At 48.2% G+C, this 25,664-nt stretch overlaps 1 protein-coding gene across 5 annotated transcripts in view; it reads right to left on the bottom strand.

The window, feature by feature from the left end:
• Nucleotides 1-7,560: 7,560 nt before the first annotated feature.
• Traf3ip1 (TRAF3 interacting protein 1) overlaps nucleotides 7,561-25,664 on the bottom strand; it is a 45,682-nt gene continuing 27,578 nt past the window's right edge. For all 5 annotated transcript variants that reach the window (XM_015481659.2, XM_015481658.2, XM_015481660.2 and 2 more), the window contains 3 exons: nucleotides 25,236-25,312; nucleotides 10,820-11,043; nucleotides 7,561-9,567 (listed from right to left, as the gene is read on the bottom strand). In XM_015481659.2, coding sequence (XP_015337145.1) covers nucleotides 9,402-9,567; nucleotides 10,820-11,043; nucleotides 25,236-25,312 — 467 coding nt within the window. In that variant the 3' untranslated portion in view covers nucleotides 7,561-9,401. The remainder of the gene's footprint in view (nucleotides 9,568-10,819; nucleotides 11,044-25,235; nucleotides 25,313-25,664) is intronic.

The following is a 25,664-nucleotide window of genomic DNA, read 5'->3' as shown; positions in this document are numbered from 1 at the left end:
TATAAAAAGGTTCTAGGTATGGAAATATAAAGTAGAAGAAAAAAGAAATGTTTCTGGATAAAAAAAAAAAAAGTCTTTGCGTGGTAAAGCAAAAAGTTGTAGAATGTCTAAGTAAGTTGCAGGTTTGTGGAGGGTAAATTTCAAAAAGTTAGTGTGTAACTAAATTGGCTATATATAATTAACACAATCAGTTACAGCTATTTATTTTTTTCCCCTAAGGTCAAATATTAATGTAGTAATATAAATTTAAATTTAATCCTCTTGTGTTAAAGTATTTCTGAAAACATTAATTTGCTCTTATCTATCAAGATAATTTCTTGTGTCTGTTAAGAGAAACTAGTCTTAGAGAAACTAGTTTTAGAGAAACTAGTCTTAAATTTTAGAGTATTACACTACATTACAGATTCTGAATTTTTAAAAAAATTTTAAATTAAACTTAGTTAATATAAGAACATCATTGTAATTGTGCTGCAGTTACTGGCTTCTTTGTATGCCAGATGTATTCATATCTTCCAAGTATGCAAGTCTTCAAAATGTAAAATTTAGGAGTGCATTTTACCAAGCTGTTCTTCTTTAAGCTAATGTTTAAAGTAAAGGTTTGGGATTATAAAAATTATGTTTCTTGCTTCATAGCTATTTTACAAACTCAATATGTTTTCGTTCTTGTTAATTTCCTTCCTTCCTCCCTCCCTTCCTTCCTTTCTAGTTGTAGATGGACACAATACCTTTATTTTACTTATTTATGCTTATGTGGTGCTGAGGGTCAAACCCAGTGTCTACATGTGCTAGAAAAGCGCTCTACCACTGAGCCACAACCACAGCGCCACTCTTGGGTTTCAATTAAAATACTATGAAAACAAGAATTTCCTTTTATATTTTACTTTTAAACTTTATAACTATTGTCTGTTAATGACTCACAAAAGTACAACTTTCAGTATAACAACTTGAGTTAATTTGAGATAATAGGCCATCGCCTATAGGATAGACAAGATGTAAGGCTAACTTCTACTACTAATATTAAATTAAATATAAGGAGTAAATAACTTTAAAGTTATACAACTAAAGTTCAAAACTAGTACTCATACTTTAAGACAAGTAAAACTTGTCTTACTTGGCTTGTTGAATGTTTGAGACCAAAGTTAAGGAAGTAAAAGGGCCAAGAAAGAAAACAGCCAATATTTGGCTCTTGCTCTCTGAGGTCAGCTCAAACCCAGGGAATAAGGGGACTTTTCTAAGGGCTTTACAACTCTGGGCCACATGACCTCCCAATCAGGGGGACCAATGAGGCCATGGAGAACAGAAAGCTGACCAGTGCCCATACTGTAAAGAGGAGGGTCATTGGAGAGGGAGATAGCCCTGATGCTTTCCAACAAGACCCTGACCTATCCTGGCAGATGGCACTAGAGGAGTAAGAGGCTGGTCACAAGTTCCCAAGAGTGACCCCTGAAAAAATTCAGCTGACTTTTTTAAAAAATTTGTTTGTTTTTGAGAGGGGGGGGGAGGGAATTTTTTAATATTTATTTTTTAGTTTTCGGCGGACACAACATCTTTATTTGTATGTGGTGCTGAGGATTGAACCCAGCGCCGCACGCATGCCAGGCAAGTGCACTACCGCTTGAGCCACATCCCCAGCCCTCAGCTGACTTTTAAAAATAGGTACAGCTTGGTCTTAAACACCTAGCAAAACAAGTTATAACCAAAATATAGCCATATCTGGGCCATTTAAAAGGGAAGACAATAGTTCTTTTAATGTAACTTAAGATGTACACTTCTGTCATTCCCACCAAGAGCAAGACTGGAGGCTATAAAAGAAGGATTCTTAGTAGTGCCTAATAACTATCAAAAGAAACTATCAGAGTCAGAAGCTTTTTTAGTCAATTTAAGGCCTACAGATCTTCCTAACGTCCTAGATAGGCAGACTTAATCCAAGTTTGCTAGTATGATTATCTAGCCCTAAGTAACAGAAATAAAAGATGTCTACTAAACAGAGGATATGCCAACAGAAAGGTATTTTACAAAAATCAGATGACATTAGATATCTTAACTACATCTTATGGGGGCATCTGTGACATTTTAAAAATTAATATTATTTGCATTCCTGATAACTCTGGAAATGTAACTAATATCCTTAAGGACTTACATTCCCCAATAGAGGCCATGTCCTCACTGGCCTTGTTATGGGAACAACTTCTTAACTCTTGAACTTCCTGGTGAAAATTACTGGTTTCTCTCATCATCTTGATATTCATTGACATGTTCCACATGCTGCAACATTTATTTTGTATTAATTTCATTCCAGTACTCATGTCTTCTTATTTCTCTCATAGAAGCACCCATCTCTAAGTTGACTTTACAGTCTGTTTTTTCCAAACCATGCTTGATGCCTTGACCAACCAGGGAACATTCCTAAAAAGGAAAACCCGAACGGCTTGCCCCATGTTGCCCCTTCTCAGCCTAAAGCAGCCATAGTGGTTGTTGTCTATTTCCCCTTACAGCAGTAAGGGTTCCATTATCCAAGGAGAGCATGAGATGGGGCAAAAGACAGGAAGCTGATAATCAAGGAAAAGGAAATGGGCAGATACCACTTCCTATCACTTGGTTGCTAACAACCTCCAGGGGATGAGAAGGATCACACTTTCCAACACAGGCATTCACCCCTGTGGCTCTTCCTACCTTTTAGTCACCACATAACATGGGAGGAGAGGACATGAGAAGAAAGAAAACCTAAAATCATGGAGGGGCAAGATACTCCCACTCCCTGGACACCAGCCCTGGGCTCCCTTCTCTCTGGAGGGATCCCTTTCCACCCTACCCCCTACTTTAGCCCTTAAATAAAACTTATTTTCTTGCCTCAGTGTTTTGCTGTTTGCTGAGGCTGGCTTTGAACTTACGATCCTCCCGTCTCAGCCTCCTAAGCCACTAGCCAATCCTGATTTTTAAGAGTGGTTTCAACTGGGCCCTCACCATCTACCTAGGCATCCACACCACCTTCCCCAGGCTGTGTCTTACCCACGGCCTGGGCCCCAGAAGACGGGTCCAACCCACTCCCAGTGGGATGGTCATGCCTGCTCCAGACTTATTCTTCTGTCAGCAAAATAATCCTTGAGAAGATCTTCCAAAATGCCCTCCAAAAGTACCACCACGTCCTCAATCCACTAAAAGTCTCAACTGTTTTAACCCTTGACTGAAGAGTGGGTGTCACTGTGCTCTAAGCCCACGTTCCAGAGGCCACCAGTCTACACTCCCAGAGTGCCTAAACCTGCTAAGCACTCATCTTGTTATCTGTAGCTGGTCACGCACAGACCCTGACAGCAAGCCACGGATGTGGTACTACGTGAATTAGCCCAGAGGGCAGGAGAAGCAAACAATTTAATTAAAAAAAAAAAAATTCAGATAATTGTCCAAAGTCAAACAGTGACTATGTGAGCACCCAAACGCCGAGGGACTCTGTCTGGCTGGACTGGAGCCCGGGAAGCTCTTCCTCCTGTGGAGATTCCCCAGGCTCTCACTATGTTCCCTTACACATGGCTGAACACTGACTGGTTTACATGCTTCCCTGTCATTTGACTGACACTTGTGTCCTCCTTCGACCGTTCAACTGAGCGGCTGTTATTTTCTAATTAAAAGTCTATTATGAACCTTGACTCCTTGTTAGATATGCGACACATTCTTTTGTTTTCACTTCTGCCTGGCTACCTGGAAATGGGTGACTTCTCAGGGAGCCAGGGGGTCGTTTCCTTCAGGGTGGCCCACCATCACCCTGTCCTAAGGAGGCACGCAGTGCTCACCGCGCCCCCCACTCGGGGCTGCGGTCCCAGCCTCAGCGCCTCTCGTGACGCAGACGCGTTCTGGGCATGAGACACATAAACACACAGAGCGTTCTCCAGCTGCAGCTTCTAACATTGTCATGCTGTCCAAAACTTTGATCTTTTGAGAACTGTTATGTGACCTGAGGTGAGAATGCAGTTGTATCCTTGCCATGCTGACAACCACATGTCCGAATACCGATGTGAATCCCTCTGCCTTGAAACGCCACATTTATCAAAACTAAAATCTCCAACTCATTGTCCAGTTGGGGCTCCTGTCCTGTTTCCTGGGTTATCTATTCCCCTGCAGTGCCTGTCTGTTTTAGCTAGTATAGTTTATATGTCAGGGGACAAATTAATTTTATTTTCGAGGCAAACTGTAGAATTGGCTTTAATTTCAACAATCTCATTTTAATAACAGGGTTCAATTTTCAGATTAAGTTGGTGAGAAAGGACATCTATGGACCCTGAGGCCCTCGAGGCCCAAGTGCAATCTCCCCACCACCCAGTCTTCTCCCTAGCCCTACACAGATGTCGGGAATGTTCCCCAGGGAATGTTCCCCAGGGAATGTTCTGAGGACATCCCCAAGACCTTGGCTCTGTGCGGTCCCCAGCAGTGAGCTTCTCTACATTGTGTCCTGGGCTGGGCTGCAGGAGGGCAGGTCCCAATCCCCACACTTCCCACCCCAAGCAGGGGAGCTAAGGGGTCCTGGGTGGCTTCACAATCACTAGTGACCACCACAGAGTCCCCCACCAGTTCACCCCCGGTCTCCCACAGGCTTCCTGATCACCTAACAAGTGCTGGCACCTCCCTCCTTCCAGGGCGCCCTCTCTGTGCTTACCTGGCCCTGTCTGTCCCCCCAGGCGGGAGGCCACTTCTCTCCCAGGAGCACGCAAAGCAGCATGGCTGGCTTTTCACTACTCAAGCCAGAAGATCTCATGCCCTTCAGGAAAGCAGAACAGATGCTTCCTGAATGATGGCCCCATCGGCTCCATGGTTCACACACCTGGCTGAGACCACAAACTTCCAAACCCCCACAGAGGCCTCAGCCCTCTATGCAGGGAGCCAGAATGTTCTCTAGTGACCACCGGCAGACAACTGAGGCTCAGAGAAGACAGAGGAAGAAAAGCACATACGACAAAATGGTTCCCGACTCCACACTCTGTGCTCCTTCCACTCCACCGTCCCAAGGGGGAGGGGTTAGCTGGGGGTCTGAAGGGGAAGGAAGCCCTGGATTCACAGCCCTCTGCCAACGGAGGGGAACATCATGTCCAAAGGACAGCCCACCTGAATACTCCTCCCAGGTCAGCACCATCTCACAGACACCGGCTAGCAGGGAAGTCCTGAAAGGCGAGTGACTCACCCAGACGGAGATTCAACCAAAAGATTTTATTGGGGGGCTGCCTAAAGGGGAAGGAAAGGAGAGGCAGGGAGGAGAGGAGGAGGGCAGAGAGCATGAGCTTGCAAGGTTGTGTAGGTGACTTGGTGGGTGCTGACTGGAAGGGTGACTCAGAAACTGTGAGCGGACACTGTGTCCTGCAGGGACTGGTGGAGAGAACTTTTGAATTTGGCGCCCTTCAGAGAGGAGGGGCAGGGGTCAGGGATTGTGTGATGTTCTCGGGACCGTCAGCCAAGGAGGAAACCCTCGCCAGCACCCTGTCCAGTGAGACCAGGAAGCCCTGCCCAGTGTCCGAGGCTCCTGCACATTGCCAGATGGGGCTTAGGGACCTCCAGGGAAAGCAAAGGATCCGGGCAGAGTCACGAAGACCATAGTACCCACACAGGGCACCTCGTGCTCAGAGGCTGTCCCTTCATGGCCACAAGCCATCGGCACAGGCTTTACAGGCCCCCGCACCACTCATCACCCAAATCAGCGGGGAGGGAGGCGCTCAGTCATCACGCAGGTGCAATTCAGGCCCAGCTGGACGGTGCCCAGGGTGGATGGCAAGGGTGGCGGCAGCACCCTCACGAGGCCTGAGACCCCAGAAGGCCCTGCAGGCCCGACGAGCAGCACTGCAGGCACCTGCGCAGCGGTGGGGGCGTCAAGCAGTGGCCTAAGCGTGCTGATCTATGTCACAGCACCAGCCAACTTCAGTTTTTGCTGAGAACAAAAGGGGAAATTTAAGGGTGTGACGCCGAGCGAGGTGGATGCTGCCAACCCCGCTGCAACCTTGGCCGGGCCCTGTGATTTGCACCCTGGGGAAGCCTGCGGCAAGCTCGCCTCCTGAACTCTTGCCTTACCAGAAAGACGGATTTGCCTGGTTTAAGAAAAGGATGATCCATTTGATATGCAGCTGTAAATAGTCTTACAAGTAAATTTAAATAATGGTTGAAAACCCATTTAAACTGCTTTTCTCTTGCTGAATTAATAAAAAGAACACAGGATTTCCTTGGTGCAGAGCTCCCCTAACTGTGCAAGGTCCTGAGTTCCATCCCCAGGTTGTGGATGGCACAGTGGTGCCCCAAAAGCTCCCGAGCAAGACAGTGCCAGGACGTCCAGAGGGGAAGGCTGGGACCCAAGCACTGGATCAACCCTCCACCAGCGCCGAACTGGTTGGTGACTGCAGGCAGGTAGGTGTGGCTGCAGAGTCACTGAGGGGGTGCCTTCGAGCAGAGCTCTGCTTCTTGGCTGTCAAACTGAGCAACTGCCCTCCACACACCCTTCGGTCACCATGTTCTTCTGTCTCCCTGGGGCCCAGAGCTGTGGGCTGGCTGACTGTTGACTGAACCTCTGAAATCATGAACCAACATGAGCTTTCCCTCCAAGTTGCTCTTGTTGGGTCTTGGTCACAGTGACAAATGGCTGACTAAAACACCCCAGTCGCTCCCTCTCTCTCTCTCTTTCACACACACACACACACACACACACAGTGACAAAAGGCTGACTAAAACACCCCAGTCGCTCCCTCTCTCTCTCTCTTTCTCACACACACCACACACACACACACAAACAGTCCTCCCAGCCCCTCCATGACAACACAAGAAAGCTGGAGGTATCCTGATCGGGGCTTCGCTCCTGCCAGCTTGTATAAACTGGTGACCAAAACTCCTCGTGGAAAAACAAGCCCCAGGGTCAGAGTGTCCTGGGCAGATCCAGGGGCAGCCCCCAGGCACCTGGAGCAGCAATGCTGTCCCCTCCCCTCCGCCAGGCCGCTCACCTCCTCTGACATGCCTAAGCTCTGCTTTGCCACACTGGACCCTGCGGAACACCAGGGGCAATCACAGTGGTCTCCTCTGAAGGCCTCTGGATGAAGTGATGAGCTCTCTGTGTCCCTAGGAGTGGACTGTGATGATGACAGATGACCCTGACTGCAGGTGGTCTCTCTTTGAAACAGGTTTATGTGTGCACCTTCTGCCAACTGTTTATTCAAGACCCAGAGAAAGGTCCTGGCTGTCCTTTCTCTCTTGGGGTGCCATGACACCAGGCACAACATACACAAACTAGTCCAGGGCAGTGTGCAAACCAGCCCAGGCGCATTCAACTAGATCCCCCGCTACCCAATCCCAAAGTGCACCTGTCCTGGAGGATGCCTTCTGCCTTCACAGGTCTCAGGAGATGTTTCCTTTAAAGGCTGATTATTGAAAAGGAAACAAGCATGAACATCAAAGTGGAAAGCTTAAATTTTAGCCTTGAACTATTTTTTCCAAAGATTGACACATCTCCTTTGAACATAAATTAGTGTCACTGAATTGGTAAATGCAAACTCCTGAAGAATAACTCTAGAACTTATAAACCACAGTCGAGGAAAACACTTAAGAATTCCATTGGTATATTTCCTCAAAATGTTAATAAGATTAGGATTTAATCTGTTGATCATAAGATACAGTGATAGCTACATACAGAGACCTTCACGAGCTTTATAAGTTGTCTTAAAATTTCTGGTAAATACTTACCTGTCTTATAAAACTTCAGTTAAATTAGAAAAGGGGTAAGTGTCACAACAGGAATGAAAAGACGTATTTTTCTACATACCTTTGAAAACTAAAAATCCAAATGCTTATGATTTTTCCATTTGTGAAATGAACTGTACAATCCATACACTTATAAAAAAATAGGTGATCATTTTTACGATTTACATATAAAAGAAAAATAAACTTTACGATACAATGTGATAGACTACTTCACACAAGTCTGCTCACATACAATGTATGCAATTTCTGCAATGCACAAATCCTATTCACAGGGACAAAGTCATGAAAGGCATGTGGCTTAACCTGAAGCAAACAGGGACCACTAGGGATCACCGCTGAGCCACTCAATTCAGTAGCAAAGAGACTATAAATACCTGAAGGACTGTAACCAACAGCCCCTCCCACCGCAACCCGTGTGTCCTAGGAACTGGTCAAAAATAACTGCAAGATGCAGGTGGGAAGGAGAAGCAGCAGTGCCACCACAGGGTAGATCTCCAGCACCTGCTCCTGAGCCAGGCAGCTTGGGAGCCCACGGCCGCCCCAGGGAGGGTTTGCTCTGGACCTAAAACAAGCTGTGCTGCCCTTGCTGACCCTTCTCAGCAATGCTCACGTTTGAGGCAGACTCCTCAGTGGAGGGAGAAGGACTAGGATCCGGCCCCCAGGACCTGCAAGTATAACTCCACACACAAACCCTTCCCAGAGGAACTGAAGACCTTTGTATGCATTTGCAATATTGTATTTAAGTGGAAAACTAAAAAAAAAATAATAATAATAATAAAAAAAAAAGTTTAAAAAAATTAATAACTTTGCTTTAAAAAGCAATTTCCAAAAAAAGTGGATAACATCAAAAAATTTTAGGCATTGTTCCGTCCTCCTAAGTCTTCTTCTTGTGGCTTCTCCTGAGGGCCTGTCTCTCAGGTGCACAAGCCTGTGCGAGGAAAAGGAAGATGCTGCTGCCTCTCACAGAAGGGCTCCTCCTACAGGGACGCGGGGCTCTGCTCATGCTGACCGGGGACGCCCAGGGCAAGGCCATGAGGAAAGCAAAGGTGTCCCTGTGGCAACTCCATACCAGAGGAGCTCTGAACAGCCACCCTGAAACCTCTCTTGTCCACTGTGAACTTGGAGGGCCAGATACACAAACACAAGTTAACAGGGCCCAAAAAAACGACCTCATAAGGACGCCCATGCGCTCACGAAGAAGGAGGAAACAACCCGGCGTCGGCACACAACCAAGGACACGGGTTCCCGTCCACCCTGCTCAGCTGGAAATCTAAAATATAACGTGATCGTTTTCAGGCCTCATTCTATGTATCAAGTGCCCATCAGAAAGTTCATGGTGACCCTTCGTTTGGGGCCTATGCAGTAAGCCCTGACTCAAAAACCAAAATAAAGAACATCTCCTGGTGCCGACACCGCTTACCTGCATGAGAATTCTGGTGCAGGACTAAACAGGCTACAGAGAAAGAGAGAACAGGCTTGCAAAAAAACCTCCCACAAAGGTGTTCTGAAGAGCATTTATAAACAACGGGGGCTCCAGCCGGGAGGGGCACAGGCCTCCCGACACACTCTAGGTACAGGCATTTCAGAGCCCGGAAGCTTCCCGACGGCCATGCAGCCCACAGTACTTCCTCCCAACGGCCGGCCATGCAGACACAGCACTTCCTCCCTGGAATCCTCGGCATTCACCTTCGCGACGTCAAGTTGATACTGTACACCATCTTCTGGATTTTCTCTTCGTTCTTGAGAATGTTGGCCTTCACAGCACAGATCTTGTCCTGCTGGTCCTGGATCATCTGCTCCAGCTCCGCCAGCTCGACCTTCAGGGGTTCCACAGCACAGTCCGTGATACTAAGGGAACACACCAGCGCACATCAGGCTGCCCTCATTTTAGATCCGCTTCTTAACTAACCCCCAAAAGACAGCACAAGTCCACTTCTATTGCATCCAAAGAAAAAGGGTACGATCTAAATCTCTGACCCTGATGACAAGAAGGAGCAAACCACTCACGTCTGGACAAAGTTTATTTCGCATTTCTGCAACCCCTGCCACGACGAAAAGAGAAGTCAAATAGGAGACTTACTAAAGGAGGCCAATGTTTCTTAAATGATGGGACTGAAGTCCTCAAATTATATACTTGACAGAGTCCCAGGGTTGGCCAAGAGGTGCACAGCAATTTCCCCATGGACACTTAGGACCACCATCTAGACCAGTCCCTTCCTGTCAGAGGACAGGAGGCCTTGCCACAGGAAGAAGCTGGCCAGGCTAGTAGGGCCTTCTGTGCCAGCCTCTCATCTGCTGCACTAAATAATGGGAGCGAGGGAACTAACATGACCTTGGGAAAGCTGAAGTCAAAACTAACCTTCCCTTTATGGTTTGTTGTTGTTGTTTTTGGTTTTTGGTACTAAGGATTGAACCCAGAGGCACTTAACCACTGAGCCGCATCCCCAGCCCATTTTATTTTTTATTTTTTGAGACAGGGTCTTGGCTCAGTTGCACAGCCTGGCTTTGAACTTGCAACCCTTCTGCCTCTACCTCCTGAGCAGCTGGGATTATAGATGTGTGTCACCATGTCCAGCCCATTTTTTTTTAATATATATATTTTAGTTCTTGGTGGGTCTTTATTTTATTCATTTATCTATATGTGGTGCTAAGAATGGAACCCAGTTTCTCACATATGGTAGAGCAAGTTGTCTACTACTGGGCCTCAACCCTAGCCCCCCTTTAGGTTTTTAAAGCATAAAATACAAACTAAAATATACAACAAAGAAGAGCAATAGTTTTCTATCATAACAAAATCAGGTTTTGTAAGGAAGAACTGTCAAGAATGTTTTTTTCAAATACTTTAAATCAAAATGTAGGGGCTAGGGCTGGGGCTCAGTGGTAGCACACTCGCCTGGCACCGCATTCAATTCTCAGCACCGCATGTAAATAGCCTGTGCTCCCTCTCCAGGCTCCTCCCTCCTCTGCCCTCTCCAGGCCCCTCCCTCCCCTGCTCCCTCTGCAGGCCCCTCCCTCCCCTGCTCCCTCTGCAGGCCCCTCCCTCCTCTGCCCCCTCTTCAGGCCCCTCCCTCCTCTGCCCCCTCTGCAGGCTCCTCCCCACCTCTGCTCCTTCTGCAGGGCCTCTGCATGCTGCTTGTTCTCCGCGTGCCACAGCTGCAGTTCGTTCTGCATGGCGTCCACGTCTTCCTGGATGTAGTCCATAATCTTTCCCAGAGGAAGCGCGCTCTTACACAAGGTCTGAATGGACACTCGGAGCTTCTCGATCTCCTTGGAAACAATATCCTTCTCCTTCTTCCACGCCGACTCAAAGACAAAGGATTTCTCCTACAGTCAGGGAAGCCAGGAAAAGAAAGAAGTATCCTGAGTTGTAGGCAGGAGGGGGGCCGCTGGGCACACCACCACCGGGCTGGACAGATGGGCACAGCATAGTGACTGTGCTGGCTGGGGACCGTATCACTCCTAGGACACAGGGACCAACACAGCCAAAAGAGTAGATGTGAGGTGGCAGGCTCCATGGGAGCACCCAAGACAGGAAGGGACCAAACCTTCCCTTCTCAAAGGGAATGTGGGTCTGTCTGCACCTGTAAATTAAAATATCTACTCTAAAAAAGTTGCAAAATATTTGCAAATCATAGTCTTAAAAAAAGCCTGTATCTGGGCTGGGGTTGTGGCTCAGTGGTAGAGCGCTCGCCTAGCATGTGCAGGGGCCTAGCACGTGCGGGGCCCTGGGTTCAATCCTCAGCACCACATAAAAATAAAATAAAGATATTGTGTCCATCTACAACTAAAAAATAAACTATTTTTTTAAAAAAGCATGTATCTAATATCTGGAATATGCAGAGCACTCTCAAAACCCAATGGCAAAAAGGTAAACAAACGAGTCAGAAAATGGGCAATGCCAGATATTTCACTGAAGAGCACATGCAGACAACTGTTCAAAGCCATCAGCTGCGGAGGACATCCAAGTTCAAGGCCAATGAGATTCCTATACAACCACCACAACGGCTGATTGAAAACTGACAGCACGTCTGAGACGCTGGTCAGGAGAAATGACATTCCCGCTTGCTGCTGGGGGCATGGAACAGCACAACCAGCTGGAAAGCGCTTGGCAGCTTCTGAAAAACTAAATGTGCAGCTACCATATGCTCTAGCGACCGTCCTCCTAGGGGTTCAGCCAGAGCCATGACACCCTCTGTACACCCAGCCCAGACGCCCTGCAGGGGGTCAAGTGAACTGCGGAACACCATGGAATGCACCAGCAAGACAGGAAGGAACTTGGCAGGGAGCCAGCAGGACAGCCCTGAGGAGTCGCACTGGGTGAGGAGGGTCCTGAGACACTCCACGGCCCTGCACACCCCAGGCCTGGAGGACAGCCTGGCAGGGGCCCGGGGCTGAGGGCCGGGGAGGAGGGTGGGCTTGCAGGATGCTGTAGCGGCAAGGCTCTCTGGGTCCTGCCTCTGCAAGGCCTCCTGGTTGGAGGGTGTGCTGCAGTTCTGCAGGGTGCTGCCACAGGGCAGGTGGAGAGGGCACCGCCTCCTCCATGTCCAACTGCAGAGGACTCTACAGCTCCCTCAAAGCAACATGCTCACTTTAAACAGGTGACAGTCAGGATGCTGGCTGACTAAAAGGGCTCACCACCACAGTCAACTGTTTCCCAAGGGGGAAGCGCACAGTCTTTATCACATACAAACTAGAAAATCTCCCTGACTTGGAAGACAAATTGAAAATTCTATTAAGACCCACTCGCCATGATGATGAGGTGGCCCCCATGTGTCGGACACTGTTGGCACTGACGCTGGCCGTTCAGGGCTGTATGTGTAACTGTCTCACAAAGCCATGGGCTAGGACAAAGAAAGACACAAAGAGCTCACTGGTCAAGCGCCCTCACACTGTGGGTCACCCTGTCAAACCCTTCATATTTCTACATCATAGAACCAAGCACTACTCAGAACACTGAAGTTTATAATCCTTATTTTAAGATGCTAAGAATTTAAAACAAGATATACTTGGGTTGGGATTATGATAGTTTGTGAGACTCTTTTTTTTATTATCTTAAAGGCAATGGATCACATTTCCACAGAACATTAGAATTCTGGAAACATCTAAGCTTTCATTTAGATGAACTTGGCAGGGTAAAGATGGACAAATCAAGCAGTGACTATTTGCTTTAACAAGAACACACACCCCTCTGAGGACAGACTAGTTTTTTAAATTTTTTTTTTTTAGTTGTAAGTGGACACAATCAATATCTTTATTTCATTTTTTTTTTTTTATGTGATGCAGAGGTTTGAACCCAGTGCCTCACATGTGCTAGGCAAGCACTCTACCATTGAGCTACAACTCCAGCCCCAAGACTAGCTCTTATGTAGCTCATGTAGGTCTACTGGCAACTTTCCATATAAATGTAACCTTGTTTTAAAGAATTTTAATATGTACAGTAAAATTTAAGAATCTACAACCATACTCACCATACAGTAATTAAGTCATATGAAATATTAATTTTTGGAAACAGAGTAAAAATACTGAAAATCCATCATTACACAAGATACGACCTAAACCAATCTAGAATGTAGCAGGTTCACGGACACAAGATGAGCGGTCAGTCCTGCAGCCAGCCCAGCCATGCCACCTCCCAACTCTAGGCCTTTGGAGCCTGACTTGATCTCTGTACTTCAACTTCCTCTTGATAAAATGGAAATAATATTTATCTTACAGGTAAGGTTAAATGGGACAATAAAATAAGCAGCTCCGTGCCTCACATGCAGAAGCCACCCACAGGCATTAGTTCTCACCGTCAACTTATCCCCAGAAAGAAGTCGAAGGCCTCAGCAGAAGCCCAGGCATGCTTTCACAAACCCGCCAGCCACACAGCTCACCAGGCATGCCTGCAGTACTATGGTGCATGTTGAAAAAAAGATTATTTATACTACCAACCTCCACCAACAGCTGTATGTCCAGATCCAGATGGGTAAATTTTTTCATTAAAACACAATTTTCCACTGGGCAAGGAGGAAACTCACCCAGCAACCCAGGAGGCTGAGGCAGGAGGATAGCACATTTGAGGACACCCTTAGCAACCTAGTACGCCCCGTCTTAAAAAACAAATTTTTTTAAGCCTGCAAAAAGGGGAGGGGGCTGGAGATGCAGTTCAGTGTAAAACCTCTGGGTTTAATCCCTAGTATTACAAATAATAATAATAATAATAATTGACCTTTCTTAGTGACATACTCCCTTCCCTTTCTCCATTTTAAAATAATATATAACCCCAGCTATGAAATTAACACCCAAACTCTTTTCCATAACAAAAGGTTTGATTCTGAGCTCTGACAAAATCTGCTGTGAACCATGCAGAACTACCCACAACACCTTTTTGTGACACTCTTACCAGGGTTGTTTCTAAAAGCTGTTTCTAAAAATCATGCAAACAGAGTAGCACCCATGTTTCATGGGGACGCAGACCCACTCTCCTGGCTCCTGCTTCCTTTTGCTGCAGACTAGAGGCTACTTTCTCAGCTGCCTCTGGCATGAAGCCCTCTGGCAAGTGTAAAAAGCAATTGGCTGAGTACTGCACACACCACCATGCACACCCCTGCACACACCAGCATGCACAACACTGCACACACCACCCACCATGCAACACCCTGCACACACCACTGCATGCACCATCATGCACACCACTACATACACCATGCACACCACTGCACACAATAGCATGCACACACACTGCACATGTATCACACACACCCTGCACATACCACTACACGCACCATCATGCACACACACTGTATATGTACTGCACACACTACTGTATGCACCAGCATGCACACACTGTACATACTACCATGAACACTCGGCACACTCTACCATGAACACACCCTGCACACACCACTGCACACACACTGAACACACCACCATGTACACACCACCATGTGCCTGCACTGCACACACCCTGCACACACCACTGCATGCACCACCATGCACACACCCTGCCCACACTGCACACACCACCATGCACACACCACCATGCACACACACTACCATGCACACACTCTGCCTATGCCACCATGCACACACACTGCACATGTACTGCACACACCCCCATGCATGCAAACTTTAGAAAATACTTCCAAGATTTTTCTGGTGATCAGTTACCTACTGAAACTTAATACTATTTGCATTTTACTACACACACGTGCCTCCAGAAATGTGGACAATTGTTTTAAAATTTTTAAATTTTCAATCATGTATTATAAGTCAGACAGATAAAAATGATCCAACTTAGAGACCTATTCCAACTGCAATGCTTCAAGAGAAGAAAGTACTAACTGAAGAACAGTGTCTTATTGTCTGGCCCTTGGGTATTGCCAGAAGTCTCTCTCACAAGCAGGTGGGGGCCACAAGGGAGGCCAGGCCTCTGCACTGCCCCCACTCTGCTGCCCTTGACTAGTCATCAACCAGAACTCTACCTTACATTAAGCAAACCTAGTAAACAAAAGCACGATTAATTGGGGCAGAGGGTAATAAATCAAAGAGCATTTGCTTTAAACAACACACTTACCCTTGACCCCAGGGGCTGATTTCTATGAAGCCTGTCAAGAGTTCCTATTCCTCATCAACAGGAAAACCTGCATTCAAGTTACAAATGAAACGCTCGGGCCAACAGAACAATCGTGCGGTGTCACGTTCATCCAGAAGTATCCCACCACCAAACGCCTCTGTGAACCAGACATTCACCTCTTGTGGACACAGATCACCCAGGACCTCTCCAACACAGGAACAAAATGGCCCCTAGGCAAACACTGCCACCTTTTGATGCACATACAGAAAAGCACATTAAGCATGAATGTTCAGTTTAACAGAACAGTGAAGCGGAGAGCTGCAGCTGTCACTTGGGCTAAGTACGCACACTGCTAGCTCTTCCAGCTTCAGCACAGGGTCTGCACAGGTCCGAGGCCTGCCCTTCAGCCTGCTGGAGGTCTGTCTGGCCCGGTGCTTGCCTGCATGCTTGTTTTACTTAGCAGGATACAAATGGACTCATGAGCAAATGGACTCCCTACCTCTGCCTCTTCTGCTCAACATTTGGTTTCTGAATCAACCACATAACTTAGATTTTGTTCACTGTACTGCAGAACAGTACTTCATTATGTGAATGAAACTCCATGATTTATTCACCCAGTCTACTGCTGGTGGGCTCTGGGGTTACTTTTCATGTAGGGCTTTTATAAAAAACACAACTCTGAATAACCTCACACGTGTCCCTGCTCACACAGGCACACGATGTGCTATGGGAAGGGACAAGAAGCAGCACTGCCAGGTCAAAGGCATGTTTTTCATGACATGCTGCCAAGCAATTTTTTAAGATGGCTTTAGAAATCTATGTCGAATATTAATGAACCAATATTCCACTTCTGTGCATATGAGGGAGCCAGCGCCTCCCTCCTCCATCATTTCTGAACAACTTCAAGGGCAGCAGGTAGAACACTGCCACTCCATGTCCAGAACATGCTGTTATTACCTACGTCGGAGAAGATGGACAGAATGAGGGTACTGCCCAGACTGGGGCCAAACCCTGCAGGGGAACATCCCATCCCACCTCTAGAACTTATGTCCACAGTTATGACCTGGGGGCCTCATTTTCCTAACTCACTTAGGAACACCTCTCTCAGAGATCACTGCAAAGATTAAACAGAGTGATGTGGGCAATTCTGTGGTCATACTACGCATTCTGTAATTGTCAGTTATTACTGTCATCAACATGTCGCCCACAGCTATAAAGAACCGATGGCAAACTTCCCCCGGAGGAGGAAGGCACACAGAGTGAGTGTTAGACGTGAGCTTCACCCATGACACCTTCGGAGGTGAGGAAGCCACCTCTTAGAATTGCATGAGAAGAGCAGCAAGCTGGCAGAAGGTCAGATCATGACCCATCTTCAGGCTAGCCGTCCTGACGGCCTGGGAAATGGAAATGTCTTTTACAATTGTCTTATCAACGAAGGGTGACCGAATAGGCACTTGAAATGTAGCACTTTGGCAGAGGATTACCTTGACCCAAAGGCAGCTAACAACAGGTGTGGGCCAGGTGCAATGGCACACTCCTGTAATCCCAGCGACAAAGAGGCTGAAGCAGGAGGAGCAAAAGTCCTCTGTCGAGAGTTCCTATTCCTCAGCAACTTAGCGAGGCTCTGTCTCAAAAACATTTTCAAAAGGTCTGGGGTGTAGCTCAGTGATAAAGCACCCAAGGTTGACCCCCAGTGCCAAAAGCAAAAGGCTGCAGGTGCAGGTGCTCTGCTCTCCCCTCTTCTCCCTAGGAGGGCGATAAACCCCCATGGGGAAGGCCCTTCCTGTTCCAGAGGGATACAAGCAATCTTGTCATCAGAGATGGGAAGTGTCGAGGCCCAGGGGACTGTTGGACCAACCTCGTTAAAACAGCAGCGATCCTCCTCTGGTCCCTATATGCTCCGCCTCCGCCTGAGTGACCTGGTACAGGGGTGTCAGTGCTACCTGCTTGCTGCGGTCTTCATTTTCCTATGGGGCACCCATGTTCGTGTAAAAGCTCTGCATGCTTCTCTCCCAGTGCTGATCGGTGCGACTAGGTGACTTGAACACAGTCCCCTCTACTGGGGAGAGGCAGTGCTCACTCCCAGCTAGAGCCATGGGAGCAAGGGCGGTGGCACTATAGCCCAGGCCTGGCCTCTTGAACATTCTCATGTACTCAATTCTTTTACATGGCCTTTAGATTATTTGCCCAATTCCAAACATCCATCAAATATTTACCAGAATTGCACTAAGTTTGTAAGATATTTGAGGAAAACAACGTCCCTGTGATACTGAATTTCCCCTGCAAACCATGGTGGTCCCGTGGCTTTATCTGGATCCTTCATATTTCCTGGTAACATTCTATAGCTCAACATGGTTACTATAAACTTCTCCATAAGCCACACCTTGGTTTATCAAGCTGCATTTCTGTTTCATGAAGAAACGGGGGGTGGGGGGTATTATTCATATTGTTTCTGACTGTTATCAATACTCACTTTTCTATGCTGATTTTGTCACTGGCCATCTCTCTATTTTCTTCCTAAAAGTCAACGTTTTTGGCCAACTTACTTGGTGCACAGTGTCATCTCCACTTGAAGATGATCCAGTCTGCTGCTTTCTAGAACTGAACTCATTTCTTTTGGTACTGGCTCAGCCTGCAGGTATCTCAGCAGAACTATGGTATCACCCTTGCTCCTGAGTCTCCTGGGACCTTCTCCAGCCACCCCAGCTACCGGTGACGTGATGATTTGACAGGTGCTTCTCCCTATGGTAAGGACGGGTCTTCCAGCCCTGGATCCTAATGGATGCTGAATCTTATATGAGCTATTGATTTAAGAGAAAGTGCACTGAGTGGGGATTTTATTTGGCTTAAGAATAATTTCTTAGTTAAATGTTAGATAAGTAAACCACGAGTAGAAGATGCTGCCCAGCTGACCTGAGTGTTGAAACTGAAGCAGCTGACTTCCCGGTTGTGGAAGCACAAATAGAATAAGGAAACATGGACAAAACAACCGCAGAAGAAAACAGACAGGTCGGTCCGACGGGGGACACAGCTTTTAATCCTAGAATGCGTCCTCTTTCACTATTAATTACAAAACAAAACACAGGCTTTACAGAACAATGACTAGGAATTCCTAACTTGTCAAGCTTCTTACCTTTGCTTAAGTGAAATCTCTAGAATCAGTTTCATAACGATTTTAAGGATCAGTAATCCTTTTAAAACAAATCCTTTAAAACCCCTTTTGTGAACAATCCTGGGCTGATTCTGGCAGCAAGGAAACACCACATGAGCCCTGAGAGCAGCTGCAGAGGAGACCCTCGGGGCCATCTCATAGGGCGAAGCGAGCCCCAGGCTGAGCCCTCAGGGCTCTGCTTGGCAAGGACCCAGCTATCACAACAGCATTTCTACCCCAGCAACACAGGCAGAGAGCAAGTGTACACAGCAGTATCTCCAACAGCAGAGAACAGTCCAGCGCGGACGCAGACCTAACCGAAGACAGGACTGGCTCTGGAGAGGGCTGCTCAGCGTCAGCCAGGACGCCTAAGGAACAGGGCCAGCCCTGCTCAGGAACACGCCAACGGGAACCCAGGGGCCTCGACAGCACTCCACAAGCTGGTCACAGAATTCACATGAAAATGAAAGGGCCAGGGATCACCAAAGGACAGCTACGAGGAACTAGAAAACAAGGCTTTGCTACCAAACACAGGTCCTATTTAGAGGCGACAGTGCTGAAAGCAGGCTGTGTCAGCGCGAGGCGGTGGACAGCGGGAACTAGGCCTGCAGAACCCAGAGTGAAAAATGGCTCTCACCCTTAACAAACAGTCAAAAAAATATTTTGAGATAATACTAGTGACACAGAAAAGTAAAGAAATTCACCTTTCAGTGTCCGTAAGTAAATAAAGCTCTACGGCACCCGGCCGCTCTCTCTCAGTGACAGAGTGGCTTCTGCAGGATGCTGCAGCCTGGACTGGTTGGTGCGTCCCCCAAGGCTCCTGTGCTGACATGCAGTCCTGCTGTGAGCTCATGGCAATGATGCCCTCTCACCAAATCCCCTCTAAAGAAACATGTTTTTGTTTTTTTTTTTTAAGGGACCTCATGAAAACAGAAGGGAGGCCCACAGAGCGGAGGAATGGGTGGGGGAGGAGAGGGCAAGGCAGGGAGGCCTGGAGAGTGAGGCGGGTCAAACGGTTATATGTGTGTGTACGATGACTCACAGTGAATCCCACTGTCACACATCATCAAACTGTGTGGCCACAGTCACCGCAAGGTCATGAGAGGCACCAGGTCGGAGCCAGGGAGACCCAGCCAGGCCAAGTGCACTAGGGACATAGGCCCCCTTCTGGGTGGCTGCATCTCTGGGCCATTCCTTCTAAATTCTCCTTTCTAATGTTTTAACAACTGCATGAGCCTCACTGGTACCTTCTGAGGTCTCCTTACTCTGCAGACCAGAGAGGAAATCTCAGCCAGGGAGGACCCACCCGTGCCTACCTGGGGACCAACCCTGCGCCCAGGGCCCAGGCTTCTGGCTGCCCCCCAGAACCCTCCGCACACCCCACACTGGCTTCACCTGCTTTCCAAGGTCCGTTTGCCTACCGCTGGTGTGAGTTCTAATCCTTACCAACTGTGTCCCACCCACAGGCCAGCAAGTCACCCCCAGACCTCTTTAATCACAGTCTACACCATACAGTGCCCCAACTGCCAGCCACGACCCATTAGACTCAAGGTCCTGTGTGAAGCAGAATAGGGTACTGATGGGATAAAGGCCAGGAATGACCCCTGGACACACAGACCCAAGTCTAGAAAACAGACGGGGTCAGTATGACGGATATTTCACACTGGCATTTGAGTAAAAATCATCTTTGTTCATCACACGAGCACTCACCAAGTAAGCGCCCTAAACAGAGGACGACTTGTCAACCTGACCCTGGTGAGTTACAGCCCGTCACCTGTCCATGCAAGAGCCGTGGGCCACACTCGCACACGACGTGCTCTCCAGGTGCAGCCTGCACCTCCAGAGGCCGAGCTCCTCGAACACCTCACAAAGCTCACTGGCAAAAGATTCCAGTGGCTTCCAGACCTTTCTCGTCTGTGGTATACCCATGGCATATGCCTATAGTTCTTTTAGTGAGGCACTGAGTTTGAACCTCAGCACCACATAAAATAAATAAATAATTTTTTAAAAGTCTCCAAATAACTAACAATCCTTCTCCATACCACTCAGAATTAAAATCGATTTCGTGGCTCCCCAGCCTGCTGCTGACCTCTCCCTGTGGGCAACTACCACAGCACAAGGCCACTTTTACTTCCTTCACAGAAATCTCAATGGAAACAATATTCCTTGCCGACAAAATATTCCAGTAACATTAAGACCACAGATAAACCAGACCAAAAGGGACAGCTCTGTGAGGGCTGCAGTGGAGGGGACCCGGGGAGCACCTGGCCAGGAGGGTCGAGCATCCGTGGCGAAACTGCACCCCCTGGCGGCCATAGTGAGAAGGGCCTGCCGATCTGAACAGAGGCCCAGGGCAGACAGACCAGGGAAAATCCCCAAAGGCTATTTGCTGTGCGGCATTTACACAACACACCTGTCTGCAAAGGGTCACACTCACCAGGGAGTGGCATGTGTGACCTCCAGCACGCCCTGAACAGGCGTTGAAAATTAAACACCAGAGAAACACTGGAGCAAGAAAACAAGTTTTATTCAAGAGATGAGAGAGAGAGAGAGAGAGAGAGAGAGAGACTCCTCTGGAGAGGAGGGTCCAGGGCTGGTGCCAGGCAGTGGGGGTGTCTTGCCCCTGATAGATTTCAGGGTTCCTGTCTTCTCGAGCCTACGTGAGCAAAGGGCAGGGAGAGCGCTGCCAGGGGCTGACCGCTGAGGTGGGCAGCCTGGTGCTGGGAAGTGCTACCTACCCACTTCCTTTTCCTTAATCATCACCAACCTGCCCTTTGCCGGTCTCACCACCATTCGGCCTTGCTATCCCACTCCTTGGTATTCATCCAAAAGAACTAAAATCGGCATACTTTAGGGATACAGAGATGGCATTGTTCACAGCAGCAAAATCCACAAGAGCCAAGGTTGGAACCTGCCATCGACAGAGAAGTGGAGAAAGGAAATGTGGGCTATTGACAGCGGAGCTCTACCCGGCCACAGAGCGGAGGAGGGTGTTAAGAGTCTGTAACAAGTCAAAATAACACCTGGCATTTTGCCAGGGGAATGTTAGAGTTCGTAAACAAGTCTGGATGGTGCCTGGCAAAATGCCAGAGGGAGTGGTTTGAGAAGTAACAAAAGCGAGCCATTAAGTGTGGAGATTCCTTATTGGTTGACTGATGTATCTAGTTTATGCTAATTAGATAAGCTGTGTGGAATGTATAAATACTGCTCCTGTCCTGCAATAAACGGCTCCTACTCCTGCTGTATCAACCTACACAAGTTATTCGTCACCCCCCGGTTATTTTGCTGCAGCCGGACTGCGGCAGGAGAGCATGGCACCTGCAGTAAACGGGTGGCATGGAGACACCACGCCAGGCGAAATGAGCCAGACTCAGAACGACGACAAGGTGCAGTGTCGGCCCTCGAGTGGGAAAGCCAGAGAGGAACTAGGCATCTGAAGAGGAGGAGCCCAGGAAAACAGGAGTGAGAACAGCGCAGGAAAGGAAGGGGACTGGGGGGGAGATGGGAAAGGGCGGGAACTGCAGGTGATGGTGACCTCATCGCGTGGTGTGGTGCATGGACGTCTCACAGTGAGCTCCACTGTACATGTGACCACAGAGCACCAATCCAAACACAGTGAACAAGGGAAGACCAAGAGAGAGGAGGACGGGCCGAGGGGGGAGGAGGAGGAAAGCGGAAGTACTGGGCCTGAGATGGTGTGGATCATGGCGCATGCGTTTGTAAATAGTCAAAATGAACTCACTATTACGGGCAACTATAACATACGAATAAAGACATTTTTTTAAAAAACACTGTAAGAGGGGCTAGCGCTGTGGCTTGGTGGCAGAGCACTTGCCTGGCATGTGTGAGGCACTGGGTTCAATTCTCAGCACCACACAAAAATAACTAAAAATAAAATAAAGGTCCATTGACAACTAAAAAAATATTTAAAAAATAAAAACACTGTCAAGGAAAAGTCAAGCCACAGGCTGGAAGAAAATTTATCTCCTAAAGAACCTGTATCCAAAATATATAAATTTAGAACTTTCAGAACCCAATAAGAAACAAACACCCTAATTAATACCCGGCTAAAAACTTGGACACTTTACCAAGGAAGACACAAGATGGCAAATAAGCACATGAAAAGACTTCAACATCATAAGCCCTTAAGGAAATGCAAATATAACCACGAAAAACCCCAACGAGGACCTGGAACCCCCGCAGCCATGGGAGTCTAAGGTGCGCAGCGCCTGGGAACAGCTGGGCCGCTTCTTAAAAAGAAACTTCACGCACCCTACAACTCCGCAGTCTCCCCCCGAGGCTCCGAAACGACAGGACGGAGGCACTGACCCAGAGGCAGTCCACAGCAGCTCGTCCCTCCCACAGGAGGAGCCCCTGTCACTGCCCGCACACAGACCCACACACCGGACACCCTATGGGGGCGCCCTTACTGCTCGGCGGGAACAGGGAACGACCGTGGGTCCATGCTGCGATGTGGGCACACGGGAAAGTGACTGCGGAGCAAAAGAAGCCAGGCTCCCCCCAACAGAGCACACGTCCCTGACCTTGTTCACACAGTCCAAGGACACGCAGACGTTAGCACAGCAACAAAAAGCCAGGGACTGGGGGGCAGGGGACAAGGAGGCAGGTGGGAGGCGGTCCGTCCTCCTCTGGAAAGAGACCTGCCGCCCCTGGGAGGGAAACCTTTACTGTGGTCCTTGGAGGAGCTCAGTGGCCACATCTGGCAGCTCTACATGTGGGCTCAGCCTCTAAAGCCAGGGTCAGCAAACGACTGCCCACAGGCCGCCCTGTCCCTCTGGGCAGTCCTGCAGAACACAGCCCCTACATTCACCACCACACGGCTGTCTTCGCACCCCTGGGCTGGAGTGGCTGCCACCACAAGGCTCCATCACCTGATGTGATGACCATCTGGCCCTTCAAGAGTCTGCTGACTCCTGCTCAAAGAAACGTGCTCTGCGTGCCAGACACGGGCACACTGTTTACAGCAGCAGCAGCTGAGGACACCCACGCGTGCGTCGATGAAGATGAGTAAACCAATCAGGGACCCAGCCTTCAACTACAGTGATACACTGACCCACAGGCGTGGAAACAGGGAGAGCCTCAGAAACACGTCACCTGAAGAAAGCCATCTGCACCACGTAACATCACAACGTAACAGCACCAAGCAAGGCAGCACCAGGGCAAAGCAGAGGGCAGCGAGGCGGCTAGGGGCTGCCCTCCAGAAAAAGGGGCAGGGCAGGGGCAAAAAGCACTTCAACTTCTCCTTTATTTAAAACAAAACTGACCAAAATGTTTTAAGAACAGATTAAACTTAAATCTGATGCTTATCAATATCCTAGAAAACCAGAGAGAGGTTTTCTGCGGGCTCCTCCCCACCCAGCTGCACATCACCCCACCTTCAAACGGCTGACTGAACTTTTTCAAACCAACAGATATCCATGAAACAAAGACAACTTCCCCTTTTATCTTCTGAAGTTAAGTGATTTACCAATGTGAAATTTACCCTTCAAAGGAGGCCTGAAACAAAGTCCCAGTATGCTTTGTACAAAAAATGGAGCTAGCCAGGCGCGGTGGCGCATGCCTGTAATCCCAGCAGCTCAGGAGGCAGAGGCAGGAGGATTGAGATTTCAAAGCCAGCCTCAGCAACAGCGAGGTGCTAAGCAACTCAGTGAGACCCTGTCTCTAAATAAAATACAAAACAGGGGGCTGGGGCTGGGGCTCAGCAGCAGCGCACTGGCCTGGCACATGTGAGGCACTAGGTTCGAGTCTCAGCACCATATATAAATAAATAAATAAAGATCTATCAACAACTAAAAAAAAAAAGGTTAAAAAAAAATACAAAACAGGACTGGGATGAGGCTCACTGGCTGAGCGCCCCGAGTTCAATCTCCAGTTAACCCGCCCAAAAAACCACACCTATAAAATCTAAACCAGTGGGCACCTGAAAGGCACCTACATGAACAGACCGGAGGGATGACCCTGGGTTTCATCGCTAGGGACATCTGGACGCCCTGGAGCAGAGGGACAGGGCTGTGGTGGAAGAGAATCCGTGGCAACAGAGGATTGGGCGAGGCCTCGCCCCACATGCTGCTGCAGAGGGCACCTCCAACGCCATCTCACGGGCTGTTTCAGGCCATAACTTCACAACTGGACATTTTAAGCAGGATTTTCTGAAACGAATAACCATTAATTTGGGAGGAAAAACAATGTGTGTGCACACAGCCCTGTGTATGAAACTTTTAGAATCACCGGCTGATTGACTATCCAAAAAACTTCTGTTTACACACACGCAAAATCATTCTGTTCATAGTGACATTAGAGGGATGCCACCTGAGCAGCAGGTGCTCACCCTGATGGTCACATGCCTAAGGATAAACAGCAGTGGTGCACAGGAGGCACAGGTCCCCACAAAACCATATCGCACATCTGTAAGGACGACCTAGGAGCCAAGGCCGAACAGAGCACACACTCGCTGCCAGGCGGGCACCCCAGCTCATCCTGCCATCAGCTGGGGCAGGCGGCCAGCCTCCCCACTCCCCCAGGAGGGCCTGGAGAAGGGTGGGCAAGGCTGGAAGCAGAACCAGCCCTGGGCCCTGGCTCCAAGGAGCGGGATGCCAGGCCAGGAAAGCGCCCCACTCAGAGAGAACCCAGACTTGCACCCTCCCGACCGGGGATGAGCGGACAGACGCACGTGGCTGTACGGGCAGGCATCACTGGTCATCACAACACTGGAAGCGTCTCTGTTTAAAAGTAAACATGTGAGACAGACTGCTAAGGTGCCAACGGCTACAGAAATCGTTCCATTACCTTCTCTCCAGGTTTGGGTGATTGCTGCAACTTCTCATAATCTTTCTTAGTCTCCAAAATTTTTTTCACAAGTCCACCTGTTGAAAATCAGTGATTTAAGGTTAAAGATATTCTCTGTTCCAAGAAGCTATTTCCAAATGGGTGGGAGGGTGGGAAAAATACTAAATTCTATACTAAAAAGTTTCAAATAATCTATTTGATGAAGCTAGTCTACGAGAGAATGGTACAGCAGCTGGTATTGGAAATCAACTATAAAACTTTAAAGTCTAAGAAATCAGCTCATAGAAAGGGGAAAAGCTTTGGAAATAAAATAGATTTTCTTTTCTACTTCCAGAGTCAAGAAGTATTAGATTAACACCACAAAACATGACCATCTATTACAAACACAGCAATTCCAAATTATTTCTAAGTACTGATATATATATATAT

This window comes from Marmota marmota, unplaced genomic scaffold (assembly GCF_001458135.2).
Source record: "Marmota marmota marmota unplaced genomic scaffold, marMar, whole genome shotgun sequence".
NCBI classification, from domain to species: Eukaryota; Metazoa; Chordata; class Mammalia; order Rodentia; family Sciuridae; genus Marmota; species Marmota marmota.
Note: the sequence above shows the minus strand (reverse complement) of the source record. Positions and strands in the feature narration are given on the sequence as shown.